This window comes from Aquarana catesbeiana, linkage group LG05, assembly GCF_042186555.1.
Source record: "Aquarana catesbeiana isolate 2022-GZ linkage group LG05, ASM4218655v1, whole genome shotgun sequence".
NCBI lineage: Eukaryota > Metazoa > Chordata > Amphibia > Anura > Ranidae > Aquarana > Aquarana catesbeiana.
Genome location: NC_133328.1, coordinates 46,133,059 through 46,152,866, shown reverse-complemented (window position 1 = coordinate 46,152,866; position 19,808 = coordinate 46,133,059). Strand labels below are relative to the sequence as shown.

At 42.5% G+C, this 19,808-nt stretch overlaps 1 protein-coding gene across 5 annotated transcripts in view; it reads right to left on the bottom strand.

Annotated features, from left to right (window-relative positions):
- Window positions 1–19,260, bottom strand: part of SLC25A40 (solute carrier family 25 member 40) — a 74,940-nt gene extending 55,680 nt beyond the window's left edge. For 4 of the 5 annotated variants that reach the window (XM_073629679.1, XM_073629680.1, XM_073629677.1 and 1 more), the window contains exons 1-5: window positions 19,049–19,260; window positions 17,346–17,449; window positions 15,529–15,588; window positions 11,209–11,318; window positions 6,437–6,504 (exon numbers count right to left, since the gene is read on the bottom strand). In XM_073629679.1, coding sequence (XP_073485780.1) covers window positions 6,437–6,504; window positions 11,209–11,318; window positions 15,529–15,588; window positions 17,346–17,445 — 338 coding nt within the window. In that variant the 5' untranslated portion in view covers window positions 17,446–17,449; window positions 19,049–19,260. Of the gene's footprint in view, window positions 1–6,436; window positions 6,505–6,599; window positions 6,745–11,208; window positions 11,319–15,528; window positions 15,589–17,345; window positions 17,450–19,048 lie in introns of those variants that run through there. The other variant, XM_073629681.1, reaches the window with a different exon arrangement.
- Between the last annotated feature and the right edge of the window lie 548 nt (window positions 19,261–19,808).

Sequence of the window (19,808 nt, the reverse complement as noted above, 5' to 3'; positions counted from 1 at the left end):
CCCCTCAACGTGTATTTTTTTTCCACTCTCCATTTTTTAGGAGATCTGGAATTCGGTCATTAAAATACTTCTGAAAAAGTTGGTTCTTGTTTATATGCTCAGTTTCCCTGTCTTTTGGGTGCAGCAGGTTCCCAAAGGGGCGCCCAGAGATATGGAAGAAAAACACTTCCATATCAATCAGACATAGAGCTACAAGCCTAACATTTAGTTTGATGTCTAATGACTTTGACATATGCTTTTGATTGCACTGTATTTGTAACCTATATAAACCATATTTGTAGACCAGGAGACCTGATGTCAGGCAACTGGCAATGTTTTTCCCTTTTCTTTTATGTTTGACTATTTGTTTAAAACAATAAAAACTTATTGAACCATAAACAATGCTCACTTGTTACTAAGGGGCCCAAAAAGAAAATATCCCCCACACCATTACACCACCACCAGCCTGAACCTTTAATAAAAGGCAGGATGGAGCCATATTTTTATGTTTATGCCAAATTCTGACCCCACCATCTGAATGTTGCAACTGGAATCAAGACTCATCAGACTAGGCAACGTTTTTCCAATTTTGGTGAGCCTGTGCGATTAGTAGCCTCCGTTTCTTAGCTGACAGGAGTGGCACCCGGCGTGGTCTTCTGATGCTGTAGCCCATCTGCTCCAAAGTTCAATGTGTTGTGCATTCAGAGATGGTATTCTGCATACCTTGGTTGTAGTGAGTGGTTATTTGAGTTACTGTTGCCTTTCTATCATCTCGAACCAGTCTGCCCATTCTACTCTGACATCAACAAGGCATTTTTATCCACACAACTGCCACTCACTGGATATTTTCTCTTTTTGGGATCATTCTCTGTAAACCAGAGAGATGGTTGTGTGTGAAAATCCCAGTAGATCAGCAGTTCTTGAAATACTCAGACCAGCCCGTCTGGCGCTAACAACCACGTTCAAAGTCACTTAATTCCCTTTTCTTCCCAATTCCGATGCTCCGCTTGAACTTCAGCAAGTCGTCTTGACCACGTCTAGATGCTTAAATGCATTGAGTTGCTACCATGTGATTGGCTGAGTAGCAATTTGTGTTACCGAGCAATTGAACAGGTGTACCTAATAAAGTGGCTGGTGAGTATATATAATGCCTTCTCCATAAACGCCATCTTCATCTGGGAACCCAATAACTCAAGAAGAACTGCACTATCGATTTATCTGATGGAGCAAAGTAGGTTAGTATGAATCTGGAGAAGGAGTGGGTCTGTTATTTTGTTCAGAGGGTCTAGGCAGGAAGGATCATTGAATTTTATGTAAAAGAACAGTTAACCCTTTATTAATATAACCCCATTATTGTATTGCCTCCTGTGTACTGTAGAAGAGATGAGTGAACCGCAAGACTGGCCAAACACATTTAGGATAGGACTACATGGACTACATGGACTACTCGAATGGTTTGTCAGCGAGAGATTTAACTCCTTGTTGTAATACCTAAAAAAGTGTCCAAAGAATATGTATTTCAACATTGTATTCAGCTGGTAGACTGCAGTTATGCTGTAAACTAAATATCTTACATAAACAATATAGGCAACATCACCCTCAATATGGTTATCACACTAATGTCACACTGCAAGGCAACAGAGTGAAATGTTTGAGGAATGCGAAAAACAGAATGTGTCCAAAGGACAAAACAGCTTTGAGTTTCACCTTTGAAATCTGTTTGTTTAATGATTCTTATATAACCTAGTCAACTGCACATGTTGTGCTATAAAGGTCATCTACGGAACCCAACCACTGAATCAAACATTTTCTTTTTAGATCAAAACAGTTCATGAAAGGACAAAGTTTGGGGAAAACAGCCTCAGCGTGGTTTATGGTCCGGCAGTGACACATGGCAGAGACAGGTTTCAAACTGACCACACCCAGCTTTACTGCATCTACAGCTTATAGAAAAACATATTCCCCATTTCCAGCTTTAACCAGATGCCGCCCGACCAATAGCAAAATGACGGCCGGGTAGTGGATCAGTTATCCTGATCAGGCTCATATGATGTCCTTCAGGGCTCGCTGCTAGTGCGTGCCACCCGGTGGCGCACGGCGATCGGTGGTGCGGTGTGTCGCTCCAACACACCGGATCTCTGATCTAGGTAAAGAGCACATTAGCTGTTATCAATCACAGCTGATCACACTGTAACTAGGAAGTGCTGGTTATCAATATTCCTCTAGTTGCACTGACAGCGCATAGATAGAGGAGAGCAGTGGCGGCCAGTCCATAGGGGGGCGCCCGGGCGCCGCCCTCCCCCCCAGGTAACCAAAAAAAAAATGTTTTTTTTTTTTAAAAAGGCCCTTTAAGAAAAAAAAAATAGAAAAATATGTCCTTTAACTAAGTGCACTATGTTTGGGCGCCAGACAAAGTGCACTATGGGAAGCGCCACGTCAATGCAATCACCAGACTGCAGACATGGCGCTTTATTTGCAGGATTTTACCTTCTTTGTGGCGCAATCCAAAGCACCAAGCAGCTTCCGCCCGTAGTATTACTACAGGCGGGAGCTTTGTTTAAGTTTAGAGGTTACTTCCGGGTTTCCTGGACCAGAGGGAAACCGGAAGTGACGTCGACAGAGAGAGCACGCCACGCAGCATAGTAGATATCATCAGATATCATCAGATATCAAAAAGGCATACAAGACATGAAAACATTTTGATAGTTCTTCTTTGAGACGTACTGCATACGTCTAAAGGGGTACGCAGTGGTATAGCGGTGCTATTTTTAGCGCCGCTTTACCGTCATTTTAGCGGTGCCATTCGGCCGCCAGCGGACGGTTTTAACCCTTGCTAGCGCCCGAAAAAGGGCTAAAACCACCTGCAAAGCGCCGCTGCTTTCCAGGCAATTTGGCGGCACTGCCCCATTGATGTAGAGCCTAGTAATGTAGAGCCTGGTATATGATGTGCAGAGCCCTGTTTATAATGTACAGCCTGGTATATGATGTGCAGAGCCCAGTGTATAATGTACAGCCTGGTATATGATGTACAGAGCCCAGTGTATAATGTACAGCCTGGTATATGATGTGCAGAGCCCTGTGTATAATGTAAAGCCTGGTATATGATGTACAGAGCCCAGTGTATAATGTACAGCCTGGTATATGATGTGCAGAGCCCAGTGTATAATGTACAGCCTGGTATATGATGTGCAGAGCCCTGTGTATAATGTACAGCCTGGTATATGATGTGCAGAGCCCTGTGTATAATGTACAGCCTGGTATATGATGTGCAGAGCCCAGTGTATAATGTACAGCCTGGTATATGATGTGCAGAGCCCAGTGTATAATGTACAGCCTGGTATATGATGTACTATAGGGGACGGAGTGGGTGGATTCTATAAGGGGTGGGGGCTTATGAGAAGTGTGAGGGGTCAAAAAAGGTCTGGCAACCCCCCCCCCCCCCATCTTAAAACTTCACCAGCCGCCACTGGATGAGAGCACATAAATTACTTTCCTGACAAAGAAGATCTGCACTGATAATCAGTGCAGCCCCATCAGTGATGCCCACCAGTGCCCACCTGTGATGCCCATCAATTATGCTAATCAGTGCCCACTAATGATGCCTTTTAGTGCTCATCTGTGATGCCTGTCAGTGTCTCCTCATCAGTGCACATCAGTGCCCATAAAGGCTGCCCATCAGTACCACCTATTAGTGCTGCTCATCAGTGCTGCATATAAGTACCACTCATCAGTGCTGCATAATCATCCTGCCTATCAGTGCCCATAAAGGCAGCCCATCAGTACCACCTATCAGTGCTGCATATCAGTGCCCATTAGTGCTGCATATAAGTGCCACTCATCAGTGTCACCTCATCAGTGCTGCATAATCATGCCGCGTCATTGGTGCCCGTCAGTGTAGCCTCATCAGAGCACATCAGTGAAGGAGTAAAAAATTACTTGTTTACAAAATTTTATAACAAAAAAATTTATTTTTTTTCAAAATTTTCGGTCTTTTTTCATTTGTTTAGCAAATAATAAAAAACCCAGTGGTGATTAAATACCACCGCAAGAAAGCTCTCTCCATCTCAAAAAATGACAAAAATCTAGTTTGGGTGCAACGTTGCATGACCGTGCCATTATCATTCAAAGTGCGACAGCTAAAAGCTAAAAACTGGCCTGTGCAGGAAGAGGGTAAAAGTGCCCAGTAGGCAAGTGGTTAAGTAGCTAAAGCCAGCCATACATGGCTCGAAATTCAGCCAGTTCAGCAAGGTCCAGCCGAGATTTGATCCATGTATGAGCAGGCTTGCACACTAGTCAATCCTTTGGCCAACTTGAATGGTACAACCTGTTGGATTTTATACATGCGATTACTGCCAGCGGCTATATCATTGTGTTCTGCCAGCCGGAAAGGCTCCCATGGTGCTGACTGGCTACCATGCACAGCTGCACCAGATTCTGAGTGATATGCAGAGCTCCAGTTTTTGTAAATCTCAACCATGGCATCTCTTTACAGAGCAGCATGCTTTGGTGTCTCCAATGTTTGAGAGACTTGTGACAGAAGAAGACTGTCTTTAAAAATGTTATGGATCATATACATACAAAGAACTATTGTATTTTACAGCGTGCTGCAATACCAGACTTCACCAGCAGGTGAGGTAGACAATATCTATATTTGCAAGTCTCTAAAAAAAGACAGCCATTCATTGGTCTATTCTTAGCAAAAAATATATTTGGCTTAACATTACACTTTAACCACTTGCTGCCAGCCCGCAATGTACAGCGGACAAGCGGCGGCTGAAGGCAAAGCGACGTACCCTCTGTAGGGATGAGAAACAGAGACCTGTAGTAAAAATCAGCACTTTTTACACACATTACACATAGTTAGGCACACTTTTAACCCCTTGATCGCCCTAGTCGTTATCCCCTTCCCAGCCAGTGTCATTAGTACAGTGACAGTGTATAGCATTAGCACTGATCACTGTATTAGTGTCAAAGGTGATGTCAGTGGCAGTTAGTCACTTCCCCCCCAGCATCAGTTAGTGTCAGATTGACCGCTGCACTATTGCAGTCTCATTATAAGTCGCTAATTGTCACCGTTAGTAGTATAAAAAAAATGAAAAAAAAAAAATAATTCCAGTATATACTGTATTTGTATCAGTTTGTAGATGCTATAACAACTTTTCACGCAAACCAAATCAAACACTTTAGATCAAAATCAGTCACTTTAGATTAAAATCAAAAAAACATGTAGCAGAATAAATTTTGGCCAAAACGTATAAAGAAATTGTATTTTTTTTTCTTTCGATATGTTTCATAGCAGAAAGTAAAAAATTGTTTTTTGTTTAAAAATGTTCGGCGATCAAATACCACCAAAAAAAAAAGCTCTATTTATGTGAACAAAATTACAAAAATTTTGTTTAGGTACAAAGTTACATGACCGCGCAATTACCAGTTAAAATAAATAAGTAAATAGCAAAAAATGGTCTGGTCATCAAGGGGGTAAAACCTTCCGGAGCTCAAGTGGTTAAATATAGTTACATCAAAAATATAAATAACAATTTCCATACATGTTTAAAAGGAAACTGTTAAAGGAATGTAGGTGGTGCCATGATAACCGTTATATTTTTTGAAGGTTCATCTTCATCCTGCAAGCATTGAGCCCATCATCTTTATCCTTCCTTTATGCCCGGTACACACGGTCCGATTATCGGACGAATGATTGACCGCTTTTTTTTTGCATGCTAATCTCACATCGAATCTGACGAGTTTACTAAAGTCACGAAAATTTCCGTACGACTGCATAAAAATTCGGAAGTGATGTCATGTGTTGTAATGCATTTGTATTGCATTTCCGAACAATAGGTGTACTGATTAAACGAAAATTGTGCGATCTGGCATCGTACGAAAAAAATTTCCTTGCATGTCCGATAGAATAATATCAGTTGAACTGTCCTGATCGGCTCTCGAAAGCTCCGTACTAACATTCCGATTATCGTACGATCGATTCGAATGCGGCATTTTTCGTACGATTTTCGGATCGTGTGTACAGTTCTTTACTATGCGGTGAGTGACTGTCCCGGGACATTATATGCATATTAGGTGTCTGACACCCGATACAGATGTGCTTGTTCTATGTCAATAACGCTATAGGCCCAGAAGGAAGGAGGAGAAGGGTGACTGACAACCCTGGAACTGGCACCTTCAAAAACACGTCATCAGTAGCAGTTTCTAGAATTCTATCCTTAAAGGTTCCTTTGAAAAAAACGTTTGTATTTTGTATTATATTGATGGAGTCAGCCAACTTTATACCACATAGAGAATACCAATAAATCTTTATGAATAACAATGTTATATTATCCATTATAATGCTTTACTTAACCACGTCACCCAACTGGTAGCTACGGTATATTACAGTTCCGTTTTTTGGCAGCAGTGAAGCAACAAAGAACACAAGCAATATGAATGATGCAGGACTTACAGTGTTGGAGGAAGTCCACTCCAGAGGGATCGCACTCCTTCATTCCTTGCAATCTGGACAAATGCATCCTGCAGAAAGAAGACCAATGCAATCTGAATTTTGGAGAAAACAAGAACTTAAGAAGAGAAGTAAATGATTCGTTTTTTTGTAGATTAATACTTACCCAGGTGGATGCAGCATCGCTCCGATGCTGCATCTGCCCCCCGGTGCCTCTGCACTGAGAACCGAGTGATCAGACACTGCTGATCACTCGGTTCTCACAGCTCCATGAGCTGAGAGCTGCAGACTGTCAGTCACAGCTCTCTGCTCTTCCCCCTCCTCGCTCATTGAGAGGCTGAGCCGGGTGTCAGTCCAGGCACCTGGTGGATTCAGACTTTATTGTTAGGATGTCACGGTGACTGGACTGACATCCGTGGCGTCAGCAAAGAGCGGACTTCAGACCACTCTCTGCTGAAAACGGGTCACAGGAGTGCAAAATGAACTGCACTCCTGTGACCCACAGGAGAAGTACAGCCAAACGAGCTTTGGCTGTACTTCTCCTTTAAAAGGGATTGTAAAGTCTTGTTTTTTGTTTTTTTTAAATAAAAATAGCAAACATGTTATACTTACCTGCTCTGTGCAGCCTGGATCCTCCTCTTCTTGGGTCCCTCTTGCACTCTCCTGGCTCCTCCCTCCTGGTGAGTGCCCCCACAGCAATCAGTTTGTTATGGGGGCACCTGAGCCAAGTCACAGCTCCATGTGTCCATTCAGACACGGAGCCATTACCTGACCCTGCCCCCTTTCTCTCTTCATTGGCTGACTAAATTTGATTGACAGCAGCGGGAGCCAATGGCACCGCTGTGTCTCAGCCAGTCAGGCGGGAGAGTCCTGGACGGCAGAGGGACTCGTAGACATCGCTGGATAGAGATGGGGCTCAAGTAAGTATTAGAGGGGGCTAATGCACACACAAGGCTTTTTATCTTAATGCATAGAATGCATTAAGATAAAAAAAAAACCTTCTGACTTTACAACCCCTTTAAAAGCAGACGCAAACCCTAACAAGACAACATTATATTTGCTAAAGCACTGTGTGTTAAGTGCCATTTATTTTCAAAAATACTATTTTCACTTTGGTTTTGTTTTTTTATTCTTTAAAGCATCTCAGTGCTTTTTTTTTTTCTGCATGCTAGTCTCATATCGAAAGGGAATAGGTTGCTAGAGTTATGAAAAACTGTCTTTTTTTTACGAATACTGTGCTAATTAAAACGAAAATCACTCGTTTTGTTATCGTATGATAAAAAATTTTGTGCTTGCCCCTTTGGATAATTTTGCATGAACTGTCGTGATCAGCTCTCTAAAGCTGTGTACTAACAATCAGATTATTGGACGATCACTCAGAAAGCGGAATTTTTTGAACAATTTTCTCATGGCGTGTACTGGGCATTACTCCGGTGTCGACTGCACCTCCTCGGCCTGGACCCATTTACTGATAGTGACAACGGTGGACAACTGCTTACAGTCTCCGCTACAGTTGCTACAGATATGGTGACAACACAGGAGCAAAGTTGGGAGACAGTGGTCGCCCTATACTAGAAAGTGTCCAAACAAAGGCATTAAAAAAGGCAGGATCACTGGCTATTCTTCTAAAGAAAGTTGCACATTTAATCCTTTTGCTGCCACCAACGTATGCATAGGTCGGTGGCAGCTGGGGTTTGACACACACTCCCGGCTTCTTCAGGGGTATGTAAATATGACAAGCTGTCAGATGTAAGAGTGTAAGCTGTACAGCCACCCGATCTCTTCCACACACCCCTTGTACATTTGTGTCCCCCCACCCGGTGTGTGCCCCCACTATGTCTTCCAGGTTCCATACTCCCATCTGTGGACCCAAGACAGGCATGGGAGGTGCCTCCAGGTAGTGCGGAGAAGACCAGCGAATGTCTGTTTGCTGATCTCCCCTACCTACAGAAACAAGGTATAGTACATCACTTCTAGGTTTGGCTGCTGCTTTCCCTGGCCCCTGTGGCTGGGAAAGAAGCTAATGAAGTGTGAGACTTTAGGGGTCTAAAAAATGATGTCTCAATAAGAGAACCTGTCCCAGCTAAATATTATCACATTGAGGACTTTTGGTCCCCTATGTGATAAAAAATACAGTTTAGTGGGGAAAAAAAAAAAACAGGTGTAAAAAAGTAAAATTTACGCCCAAGCACTTAACACACATTTTTTACAAATAAATATCTGAAAAGTGTGGCGTGCATTTGTATTCAGCCCCCTTTACTCTGATAACCCTAACTAAAATCTAGTGGAACCAATTGCCTTCAGAAGTCACCTAATAAGTTGAGTCCACCTGTGTAAAATGTAATCTCAGTACAAATGCAGCTGTTCTGTGAAGCCTTCAGAGGTTTGTTAGAGAACCTTAGTGAACAAACACCATCATGACAGCCAAGGAACACACCAGACAGGTCAGGGATAAAGTTGTGGAGAAGTTTAAAGCAGGGTTAAGTTATAAAAAAAAAAATATCCCAAGCTTTGAACATCTCACGGAACACTGATCAATCCATCATCCGAAAATGGAAAGAGTATGGCACAACTGCAAACCTACCAAGACATGGCCGTCCACCTAAACTGACAGGGTCTGCCAAGGAGAGCATTCATCAGAGAAGCAGCCAAGAGGTCCATGGTAACTCTGGAGGAGCTGCAGAGATCCACAGCTCAGGTGGGAGAATCTGTCCACAGGACAACTATTAGTTGTGCACTCCACAAATCTGGTCTTTATGGAAGAGTGGCAAGAAGACAGCCATTGTTGAAAGAAAGCCATAAATAGACCTGTTTGCAGTTTGCGAGACGCCATGTGAGGGACACAGCAAACATGTGGAAGAAGGTGCTCTGGTCAGATGAGACCAAAATTTAACTTTTTGGCCTAAAAGCAAAACTCTATGTGTGGCGGAAAGCTAACACTGCACGTCACCCTGAACACACCATCCCCACCATGAAACATGGTGGTGGCAGCATCATGTTGTGGGGATGCTTTTCTTCAGCAGGGACTGCTGAAGAAAAGACCGGACTTTGACCGGACTGGTCCGACGGAACAAATCGTCGGACAATCCGACCGTGTGTGGGCTTCATGGGACCTGCAGCGGACCTTTTCTGTCGAAAATCAGACGGACTCTAGATTTGGAACATGTTTCAAATCTTTCCGACGGAAGTCCAGTCGAAAAATCAGTTCGTCTGTATGCTAGTCTGATGGACTACAACCGATGCTAGGGCAGCTATTGGCTACTGGCTATGAACTTCCTTATTTTAGTCCAGTCGTAAGTCATCACGTTCAAAACGATCGGACTTTGGTGTGATCGTGTGTAGGCAAGTCCGTTGCGTCGAAAGTCCGTCAAAAAGTCCTTCGGAGTTCTGTCCGTCTAAAGTCTGCTTGTGTATACACGGCATAAGAGTCTGCAAAAGACTTGAGACTGGGGCAGACGTTCACCTTCCAGCAGGACAACAACCCTAAACATACCGTCAGAGGTACAATGGAATGAGTTTAGTTAAAAGCATATTCATGTGTTAGAATGGCCCAGTCAAAGTCCAGATCCAAATACAATTGAGAATCTGTGGCAAAACTTGAAAATTGCTGTTCACAGACACTCTCCATCCAATCTGACAGATCTTGAGATATTTTGCAAAGAAGAATGGGCAAAAATATCACTCTCTAGATGTACAATGCTGGTAGAGACATTCCCAAAAAGACTTGCAGCTGTAATTGCAGTGAAAGGCGGTTCTACAAAGTATTGACTCAGGGGGGCTGAATACAAATGTACACCACACTTTTCACATATTTATTTGTAAAAAAAAATTGAAAACCATTTATCATTTTCCTTCCACTTCACAATTATGTGCCACTTTGTGTTGGTCTATCACATAAAATCCCAATAAAATACATTTACATTTTTGGTTGTAACATGACAAAATGTGGAAAAATTTCAAGTGGTATGAATACTTTTTCAAGTCACTGTATGTACACAAACATTGCTTGCACTACACGTATTATATTAGAATTCTAGGCCTATTATTCATTGTTAACTCTAAACTGATGACCTGTATGGTCTTTTAAAGAGTCACCTATGGAAAATTTAGGGTATATAAGTTTGTTGTTATTTAATAAGCGCACGCAATTTTAAAGCTCGACATGTTAGGTATCTACCGTACTTACTCAGCGTCTCCTTATCTTTTATATCTTACCAAAAATGGGTTTTATGTTGCGTGCGTGTGTCCTAAAAGGTAACTTTATCGTACAGTTTTTACTGAAATTTAGCACTTATTTAGCACAATATCATGCAACATAAAAAATTGAAACTACCATCATTTTATTCTCTAGGCTCTCTGCTTTTAAAATATATAATGTTTTGGTGGTTTTAAGTAATCTTTAGGCCTAAAATGTTTTTTTTTTTAAATATATGTGCAAAAACAGCTCAAGGTTAAAGGATTGAACATTATTTCCAAAATTACACTAAAATGTTAAAGATTTTAGAGACTTGGAAAGACTGTCCTGCCTGCAGGATTGCAAGTAGACAGGTCTGTCTTTGGTTCTTCCAATAGGGCCTATAAAGAAAAGCCACACATGTGCAACACAGCACGGCCCAGCCAGATTGGTAGGGGAAAGGAACAGTGTGCCTGCTATAGGGTGCGACTCCTGCACTGGGTCAGCCACTGGTCTGAGAAATGTACTGAGGGATAATGGGAGGAGGGCTGTTTAGCTTTGATAGTGTAAAAGTATACTTGTACTATAACATGGTCCTTACCACTGTTCCTGTGATTCGGCCGGGTGGTGCTTTATACCAGGCTTTGCTGCTTCCATTCTCACATACACAGAGATGGTCCATAAGACCATTGCAATATACAAAGCACTTCCCTAATAATGACACAAAGACACAACATTTAAACAGAATACCAGTCCTATCTGAAACACACATACAGTATGTGGACTATTTGACCTGTCAGAGAACATACAGATCTTTTTTAGCTGGTCCTGCAAATAACACATCCTCTGTCACAGGGCATAGAGACCATGGTTATACCGTTATTGTCTACTGCAGCAAATGCCTGCTCACTGGACTGTAAATGAGTATCATCACACCCCTGTGGTTTATTCCTCTACACCAGGGGTTCCCAAACTTAATCCTCATTTACGCTCCAAAACAGGTCATGTTTTTAGGATTTCCTTCACCTTTCAGAGGTGCTTTACATCAATGTCAATGGCTTGGTATTTATGACAGATAGCTACTTCTAAGGGAAATTCCCCAAAAAATGATCTGTTGGGAGCACTGAAAGCGTTAGTTCACCTTTTCAGAAAAAAAATGAAAAAAGGTGAACTAACGCGGTACACCCTCCCCACCCCCATCCCCACTATGCTACTAAAATCCAGGGATTCTGAGATGTCAGTGGTCTAGGGATGCAAGTTCGGGGGGGGTGTACAGTGTTGGTTCACTTTTTCAGAAAAACACTTTAAAAGCGGAGATCCATCCAAAAATGGAACTTCCGCTTTAAGAGAAATTGACCCCCTGACATGCCACATTTGGCATGTCATTTTTTTTTGGGGGGGGAGTAGGGGGGGTGGGAGCAGAAACCCTCATTTTAGAGGGTTCCAGCTCCCACTTCCTCCCGGTGCACCGCAAGGAAGATCACCTCTCCCCCCTCCCTCTCGGCAATCATCTGGGACACTTCACGGGTCCCAGATGATTGCCCTGCTAGTCACGGCTCGCGCATGCGTAGTGCGTGCCCGGCTGTGGAGCCCCACCCGGGCGCCCACAGTAACTATGCCAGAGGATTGGGAGACGAGCGGGGCTTCGTTCCCCCGCATCGCTGAACCCTGGGACAGGTAAGTATCTGATTATTAAAAATCAGCATCTGCAGTATTTGTAGCTGCTGGCTTTTAATTTTTTTTTTTTTTTTTTAAGCGGAACTCTGCTTTAATGACCAAGATTAGGAACTGCTGTTCTACACTGGCTAAGCACTCCCTCCTCAAACTCCTAGTGCATGAAAACAAGTTGGCCTGGCAGCACTGTCAAACCTTTCACTGTCAGTCCAATTTCTGCTATTCAGAAAAAAAAAACAATACAATTAAAGTCCTAGAAGTATTCTAACATATTGTAAACAATAAATACATAACTAGTAAAAAGGATGTTATTTTAAATTTTCTTAGCATTTTGATTTTAGAGAACAAGGCATGTCTAAGCAAGAACCTGGGTACAAGTCTTAAATTATAACTAGGTAGGTTTAGCTAAGGAAGATTCATATTTCCCTTTAATAGGGATATATAGATATAGATATAGATGGATATATAGATTATATATATATATATATATATATATACACACACACACACACACACACACACACACACACACACACACACACACACACACATATATGAAAAGCTGAAAAGGGACACATATCAGCTGTTGGCTAATTGCCAGCTCCTATCTCTCCACAGTTACTCAGCTGTTGATATCCTGCTCGTCAGTCCTGCCTACTTAAGCCTGCCTACTTAAGAGGAGCTCTGCCTTTGCCTTGGTCAACATCACAGAAACTATCGCCTGCGATCCTGTTCCAGACTTGCTGTGCTGACATCCCTTCTGGCTCCAGATCCTGCTTGCTGTTCCACTACATTGAGCCCTGACTTCTGGCTTGGCTGACTTTCCGTTCCGGTTACTGAACTTTGGCTATGTTTTGACTCTGTTTGTTCTTTTTACTTTTTTTATTAAACAAGTGTGATTCAACTGTACTTCTGTCTCAGCCTGATTTCATGGTTTCTGACAGTTTCCTCAAGTTCCTCTACAATTTATTTAAAAATTATCATTGCGCGCTTCTTACAAAGATGACTCTAGAGCCGAGAAGTCTGACATTTGCTGCCTTGTCAGCTGCCTGATAAAGCATATTCTTCTATAGTATGTACTTGCCTCATTTCAAAGCACCTAGTGTGATTTCTGTCTATTCTCTCTTCCTTCTGCAATCTGCATAAGCCACCTCTGGCAGGTTTTGCGGGAACTTCAGAATCCTTGGAGAGGGACCTCCGCCCATCCTCCATCACACAGAAGGCGATTGACAGCCTCGGTTGTGCATGTTTCCCTATGAGAGTGTGTAAAGGAGTGTGTGTGTGTCCACTCACTCCACTCAGGTCTCAGATTACACTCAGCCCCCCTGTTCTACAGTGAGGGGAAAAAAAAGTATTTGATACCCTGCTGATTTCGTATGTTTGCCCACTGACAAAGAAGTGATCAGTCTATAATTTTAATGGTAGGTTTATTTTAACGGTGAGAGACAAAACAACAACAAACACATTCAGAACAACGCATTTCAAAAAAGTTATACATCGATTTGGATTTTAACGAGTGTAATAAGTATTTGACCCCTTCGCAAAACATGACTATTACTAGTATTTGGTGGCAAAACCCTTGTTGGCAATCACAGAGGTCAGACGTTTCTTATAGTTGGCCACCAGGTTTGCACACATCTCAGGAGGGATTTTGTCCCACTCCTCTTTGCAGATCATCTCCAAGTTATTAAGGTTTTCGAGGCTGACGTTTGGTAGCTCAAACCTTCAGCCCTCTCCACATATTTTCTATGGGATTAAGGTCTGGAGACTGGCTAGGCTACTACAGGACCTTAATGTGCTTCTTCTTGAGCCACTCCTTTGTTGCCATGGCTGTGTGTTTTGGGTCATTGTCATGCTGGAATATCCATCCACAACGCATTTTCAATGGCCTGGCTGAGGGAAGGAGGTTCTCACCCAAGATTTGATGGTAAATGGCCCCGTCCATCGTCCCTTTGATGCTGTGAAGTTGTCCTGTCCCCTTAGAAAAACACCCCCAAAGCATAATGTTTCCACCTCCATGTTTGAAGGTGGGGATGGTGTTCTTGGGGTCATAGACAGCATTCCTCCTCCTCCTCCAAACACGGTGAGTTGGATTGATGCCAAAGAGCTTGATTTTGGTCTCATCTGACCACAACACTTTCACCCAGTTCTCCTCTGAATCATTCGGATGTTTATTAGCAAACTTCAGACAGGCCTGTACATGTGCTTTCTTTAACAGGGGGACCTTGCAGGCAGTGCAGGATTTTAGTCCTTCACAACGTAGTGTGTTACCAATTGTTTTCTTGGTGACTATGGTCCCAGCTGCCTTGAGATCATTGACAAGATTCTCACGAGGTGAGATCTTGCATGGAGCCCCAGACCGAGGGAGATTGACAGTTATTTTGTATTTCTTCCATTTGCGAATAATCGCACCAACTGTTGTCACCCTCTCACCAAGCGGCTTGGTGATGGTCTTGTAGCCCATTCCAGCCTTGTGCAGGTCTACAATCTTGTCCCTGACATCCTTGGACAGCTCTTTGGTCTTGGCCATGGTGGAGAGATTGGAATCTGATTGATTGCTTCTGTGGACAGGTGTCTTTTATACAGGTAGCAAGCTGAGATTAGGAGCACAAATTAGGAGTGCTCCTAATCTCAGCTCGTTTCCTGTATAGAAGACACCTGGGAGCCAGAAATCTTGCTGATTGATAGGGGATCAAATGCTTTTTTTTACTCATTAAAATGCAAATCAATTTAAAACTTTCTTTAAATGCTTTTTTCTGGATTTTTTTGTTGTTTTTCTGTCTCTCACTGTTAAAATAAACCTATCATTAAAATTATAGACTGATCATTTCTTTGTCAGTGGACAAACATACAAGATCAGCAGGAGATCAAATACTTTTTTCCCCTCATTGTATGCTGTACTGTATGACATAGGATTCAAGCCCCTGCCTGCTGGAGCTGAGAATAGCCTTTAATCTGTGTGTTTTAGAAGGCTGTAGGTACTACTTATGTAGAAAGATGTGTTTTAGTCCTGTGTATCATCTGAAGCTAGTCACTTCACAGGATATATGTGAGGGTTTACAACCACTTTAACAAAGAGGTAAACATTTTCAGGGCTCTGTTATTTGACATGGCTATGCACACTTAACGGATATTTTTGATTGCACTCATTAGATATAGCAGAGCACTTTCAGCTATATATTCAACAGACCAAAAATGTATTTTTTTAGTAGTAAATTTCTTTACTCTTGTGATGCACAGAACTTACCCTTGGTAAAGGGTTTGCTTTGAGCCTGAAGTCGAATCTTGACAACATCCAGAGGCGTCACTGCATGAGCAAACACAACCAAAAAGGATTACCAGCATATATTACGGAATACACTAGTAGCTATATTATGAAATACACCAGTAGTTCCCCACATCAGGACACTTAAAGGGTTTGTACGCCTTTACAAAAAACATTGTCTATGTAGGTGAGGGGCGTTTGTAGATTAAAACAAACTGTGAAGCCCTGACTAAAGTTGAATAATGCCATTGTTATAGGTGTAGGCCATTTACACGCCTTTCCTACTTACCTATAGCCTGACTGGAATACTCTCAGGATGTTGCCAAGTGAGGCCTAGTCATTACTACTCACCTCCACCATCACAGGAGTGAGCTCTTTCTCTGATTTAAACCTCCTCACTTACTCTCTTTCTCCCTGGATGCAGTAGCTCTGAGCTCAGCGTATGAGAGCTCATTCCTGTGATGGAGGAAGTAACGACTAGGCCTCACTTAGCAACGTCTTGGGAGAGAATTGCAGATGGGCTTCATGGGGTACATAAATGGCCTACACCTTTACCAAGGACATTATTCAACTGTAGCCAGAGCTGCACAGTTTGTTTTTATCTAAAGACAACACTTATCTGCATAGGCAAAATTTTGGTAAAGTTAAAATAACCCTTTATGGGTATGCAAAAAAAAAAAAAAAATAACAATGGTGGTAAAAGGCAGTAGCATACCTGTGACTGTAAACAAAGTGGCAATAGAGATTTAGCCCTCATTCACACGAGGCGGACTCTGTTTCCACGGGGTCCGCCGGCTCAGCGGGAGATCTCTCTGTTGATCTCCACTGAGCCGGCAGATGACAGGTCCCTCTCTGCTCACTGAGTGGGGAGGGGCTTGTCAGGTGCCGCTGCTGCCTATGGAGGGATCTCACCTGATCCGCCAGCGATCAGGCGGACCTGAACGGTCCGATCGTGTGAAAGGGGCCTTATGCATCATATTTAAAGTCAAACAAGGTTCACCCATGAACAACACTACACTCATATATTCACAAGGTGAATGTGATTAGAAAATGAATGCCAAAAAATACAGACGGATGAATGTACAGAAAACATTCACTGTGTGAAACATATGAGGAACCATAGCTATAGAGACCCCTTAGGGTTATGTGCATGTGAGGTCCAAAGTAAAGGAGAAACCCAAACCACCTTCTTTATTGTCCTCTTGAGGAACATTGCCTCCTGCTAGACAAATACCTCTCCCTTTTACTGTAGAACTGGGATATGCAATTAGTGGACCTCCAGCTGTTGCAAAACTACAAGTCCCATCGTGCCTCTGTCTCTGGGTGTCATGCTTTTGGCTATCAGAGTCTTGCTATGCCTCATGGAACTTGTAGTTCTGCAACAGCTGGAGGTCCGCTAAATTGCATATCCCTGCTGTAGAAGCTTGATGGATGAGGATCACCTGAATAGAATTTTCCAGATTTCCTATCCCCAAAGGAGAAGGTGAATTTGAACCTATCCATGATGACCACATTTTGGGGAAGGCATCCAGACTAAACAGCAGTATACAACATAGTTTTATATTTTATTTAGTAGTTGTTGGCTTGCTATTGAGGGACTTGGTTATTAGACATCTAGCTGTGGCACAGATATGGGCTGTTTATTTTCCCAGTTCCAGTAAATCCAGGACAAATAGCACTACCAAAAGGTCATTGACAGCAACAATGTCTGCTATTGGTTGTTTGGCAGTGGTGAATGTTTAGGTGGTGTATAAACCTGCACATATACAGAATACCGGAACGGAACATTTGGTTCTTACCTAAAAGGGATGTAAGCAAAGCTCCAGCTGAAGAGGCCATGATCTGCTGTAGAGGTGTAATGTTGGTGGATGCAAGCACTGGTTCATCCTGTTCCTTCATGTTTCTGCAGAAGAAAAAAAAAATAGAACAAGAATTCATGAAAAAGTCAGTTCTATACAGTATTGGACAAGGGTGCCAAGTCTATGACTTCTCCATCACACTCTACAGGCCTTAAAGTGAAACTCAAGCTTTACTGAACAACATCATCTGCAGGTCAGCTATCAATGTTGCTTGAAATTTAGAAAATTTTATTGTGATCGATCTACCTGAAATCACATGGAAAAGATCAAAGATCGCCACAGTGCAGCTTGATTTTTTTAAACTAGCGAGGCCCCGTTAATTAAGATTTCAGGGATCAGTAGTAAGTAATGCAGAGGTCAGTAATATTTCATGCAGATTGCAGGGGTCAGGACTACGGTGGAACTTTACCCATAACAACTTGATAGAAAATAATGTTCTTTAGTAAGGAACATACATTCCACCATAATAATGATGCTACCAAAATGAGTGTCTGCTGTAAATTGCCTCCAGCATTGCTCCTGTTTCTTCTTGCTGAAGGCTGCCATTTTACTGAAGCCCAGAACCCCTGAGCAGCAGTAAATCTTTAGGCTGTCAGCAGATTGGCCTCTACATATTCGGCACAGTGCCAAAAAAAGAGAGAGCAATTGAGCATGTGCAGAGCAGGGCGAGCCTATTCTGGATTTTAAAGCTGTGTTCAGTGTGAACGAGATCATATCGTCAAAGCTTAATTGAACAAGCTAAAGTTAGAAGCTGATTGGCTACCATGCAGAGCTGCACCAGTTTTAGTAAATCGTCCCCTTAATGCTTTTAATTGAGACAAGTACACGCTATAGGAGGGATATGCTTTGTTCATATTTCATGTCTGAGGTTTACAACCACTTTAAATACACTTTGATGTGCAGAAATTTGTATTTTCATTCTTTCTGAACAGCTACTCACATCAAAAACTAGGGGCCCTTGCAAGGACAAGAAATTCCCGTCACAGATCTTTCATTATAGACATTGTCCTTGAATGCCAAGGGCAGCTGGCAACTCTGTAATGATCTGCTTTATATACACTGGCTCTGAACAAACATACATTGTTCACACTACATGCATTGCTCAGCACAGTCCCAACACATGGTCAAGGCAGGAAGCCCTGTTCTCTATTGTGTCAGTGTGTTGATGTGAAAAAAAATAAATAAAAATGAGACAGTCAGCATCTTATCGCAGTGTATTGTGGCCTGATACAGAATGTGTTAAGCTCCACACACACACTACAATCTGATTGTACAATCTCCTTTAGATCTGCCACCAACTATGTAGTACAAAGGCCTGCCTCATTGTGTTAATTAAATAGGTCCTCATTACATAGTTTTACTAAATCTAAAGCTGATTGTACAGACCGATTGTAACGGGTTTGGTGACGCTTAGATAAATAAAAAGTGATGTACAGTATTTGATTAAACAAAAGAAAAAAACCCCACACCACAGTGTGCGTAAACAATTTATTGCAGCGCATGCAAAAATGCACAGCGATACAGCTGTTCAGTGTATATGACGTTTGCACTGCGTTGGCAGCCATGTGTTCAGCGCAGAGGTTGCACGCTCCACAGACGCACAATGTGCCAGTACTTTACAATGTCCACTAGTGTCACTGTACCTTTGACCTCTTGCTGCCTGCACTGTGTCCTGTCTGTGTTGATCTTGTCCTAGAGTGCAGCCAATAATCAGGTCCCTCCTGGGGAGTGCAGGGGTCTTGTCAGTGTAGGACAGAGGAGAGCACAGACCATCATCCCTGTATGTCAGTGCAGGAAAGCATGTGTGTCAGCAGGATCATTACACAAGACTCCTTCCTCCCCTGACAGTACAGGAGGAGCCAGGAAGCTGGAGCAGCCATGTTAAAAATGGGAACCTTTACCATTGAATTAACTATTTTCTTTTGCTGACACTGTTATTGACATGAAAACCTTCAATCAGAGCGGTTTGCCATGTTTCTATATTAAAAAGTGTCACTGTTCTCTTCCTACACCATTCAAAAACAAGCCCAGAATGTGCCCAGATCAAAAATGGCTTCTCCTCACATCACACCATGTTGTCACATGACCCTAGATGGCGTCCTCTACAGAAAACTCATTGATTGGCTGTGCCTTGACACCAAAGGCGGTGCAGTGGTTGTATATTCATAGAAGCACATTCCAAGAGATGTCAGATGGTGTCATCATTCTTCTGATAATCAGAATAATAAATAGTGATCAGGCATGATGCAAGTCACTGACAACTGTAAGGCCAGGTTTCGACTTGCGTCTAGAGTTGCCACCTCATCCCTTTAAACCCAAACACATATTAATTACACAGGTTCTGTGGCTGATTAAGGTGGTAATTAAACTCACTTGTTGCCTTATCTGCATTTATTTAGCCTC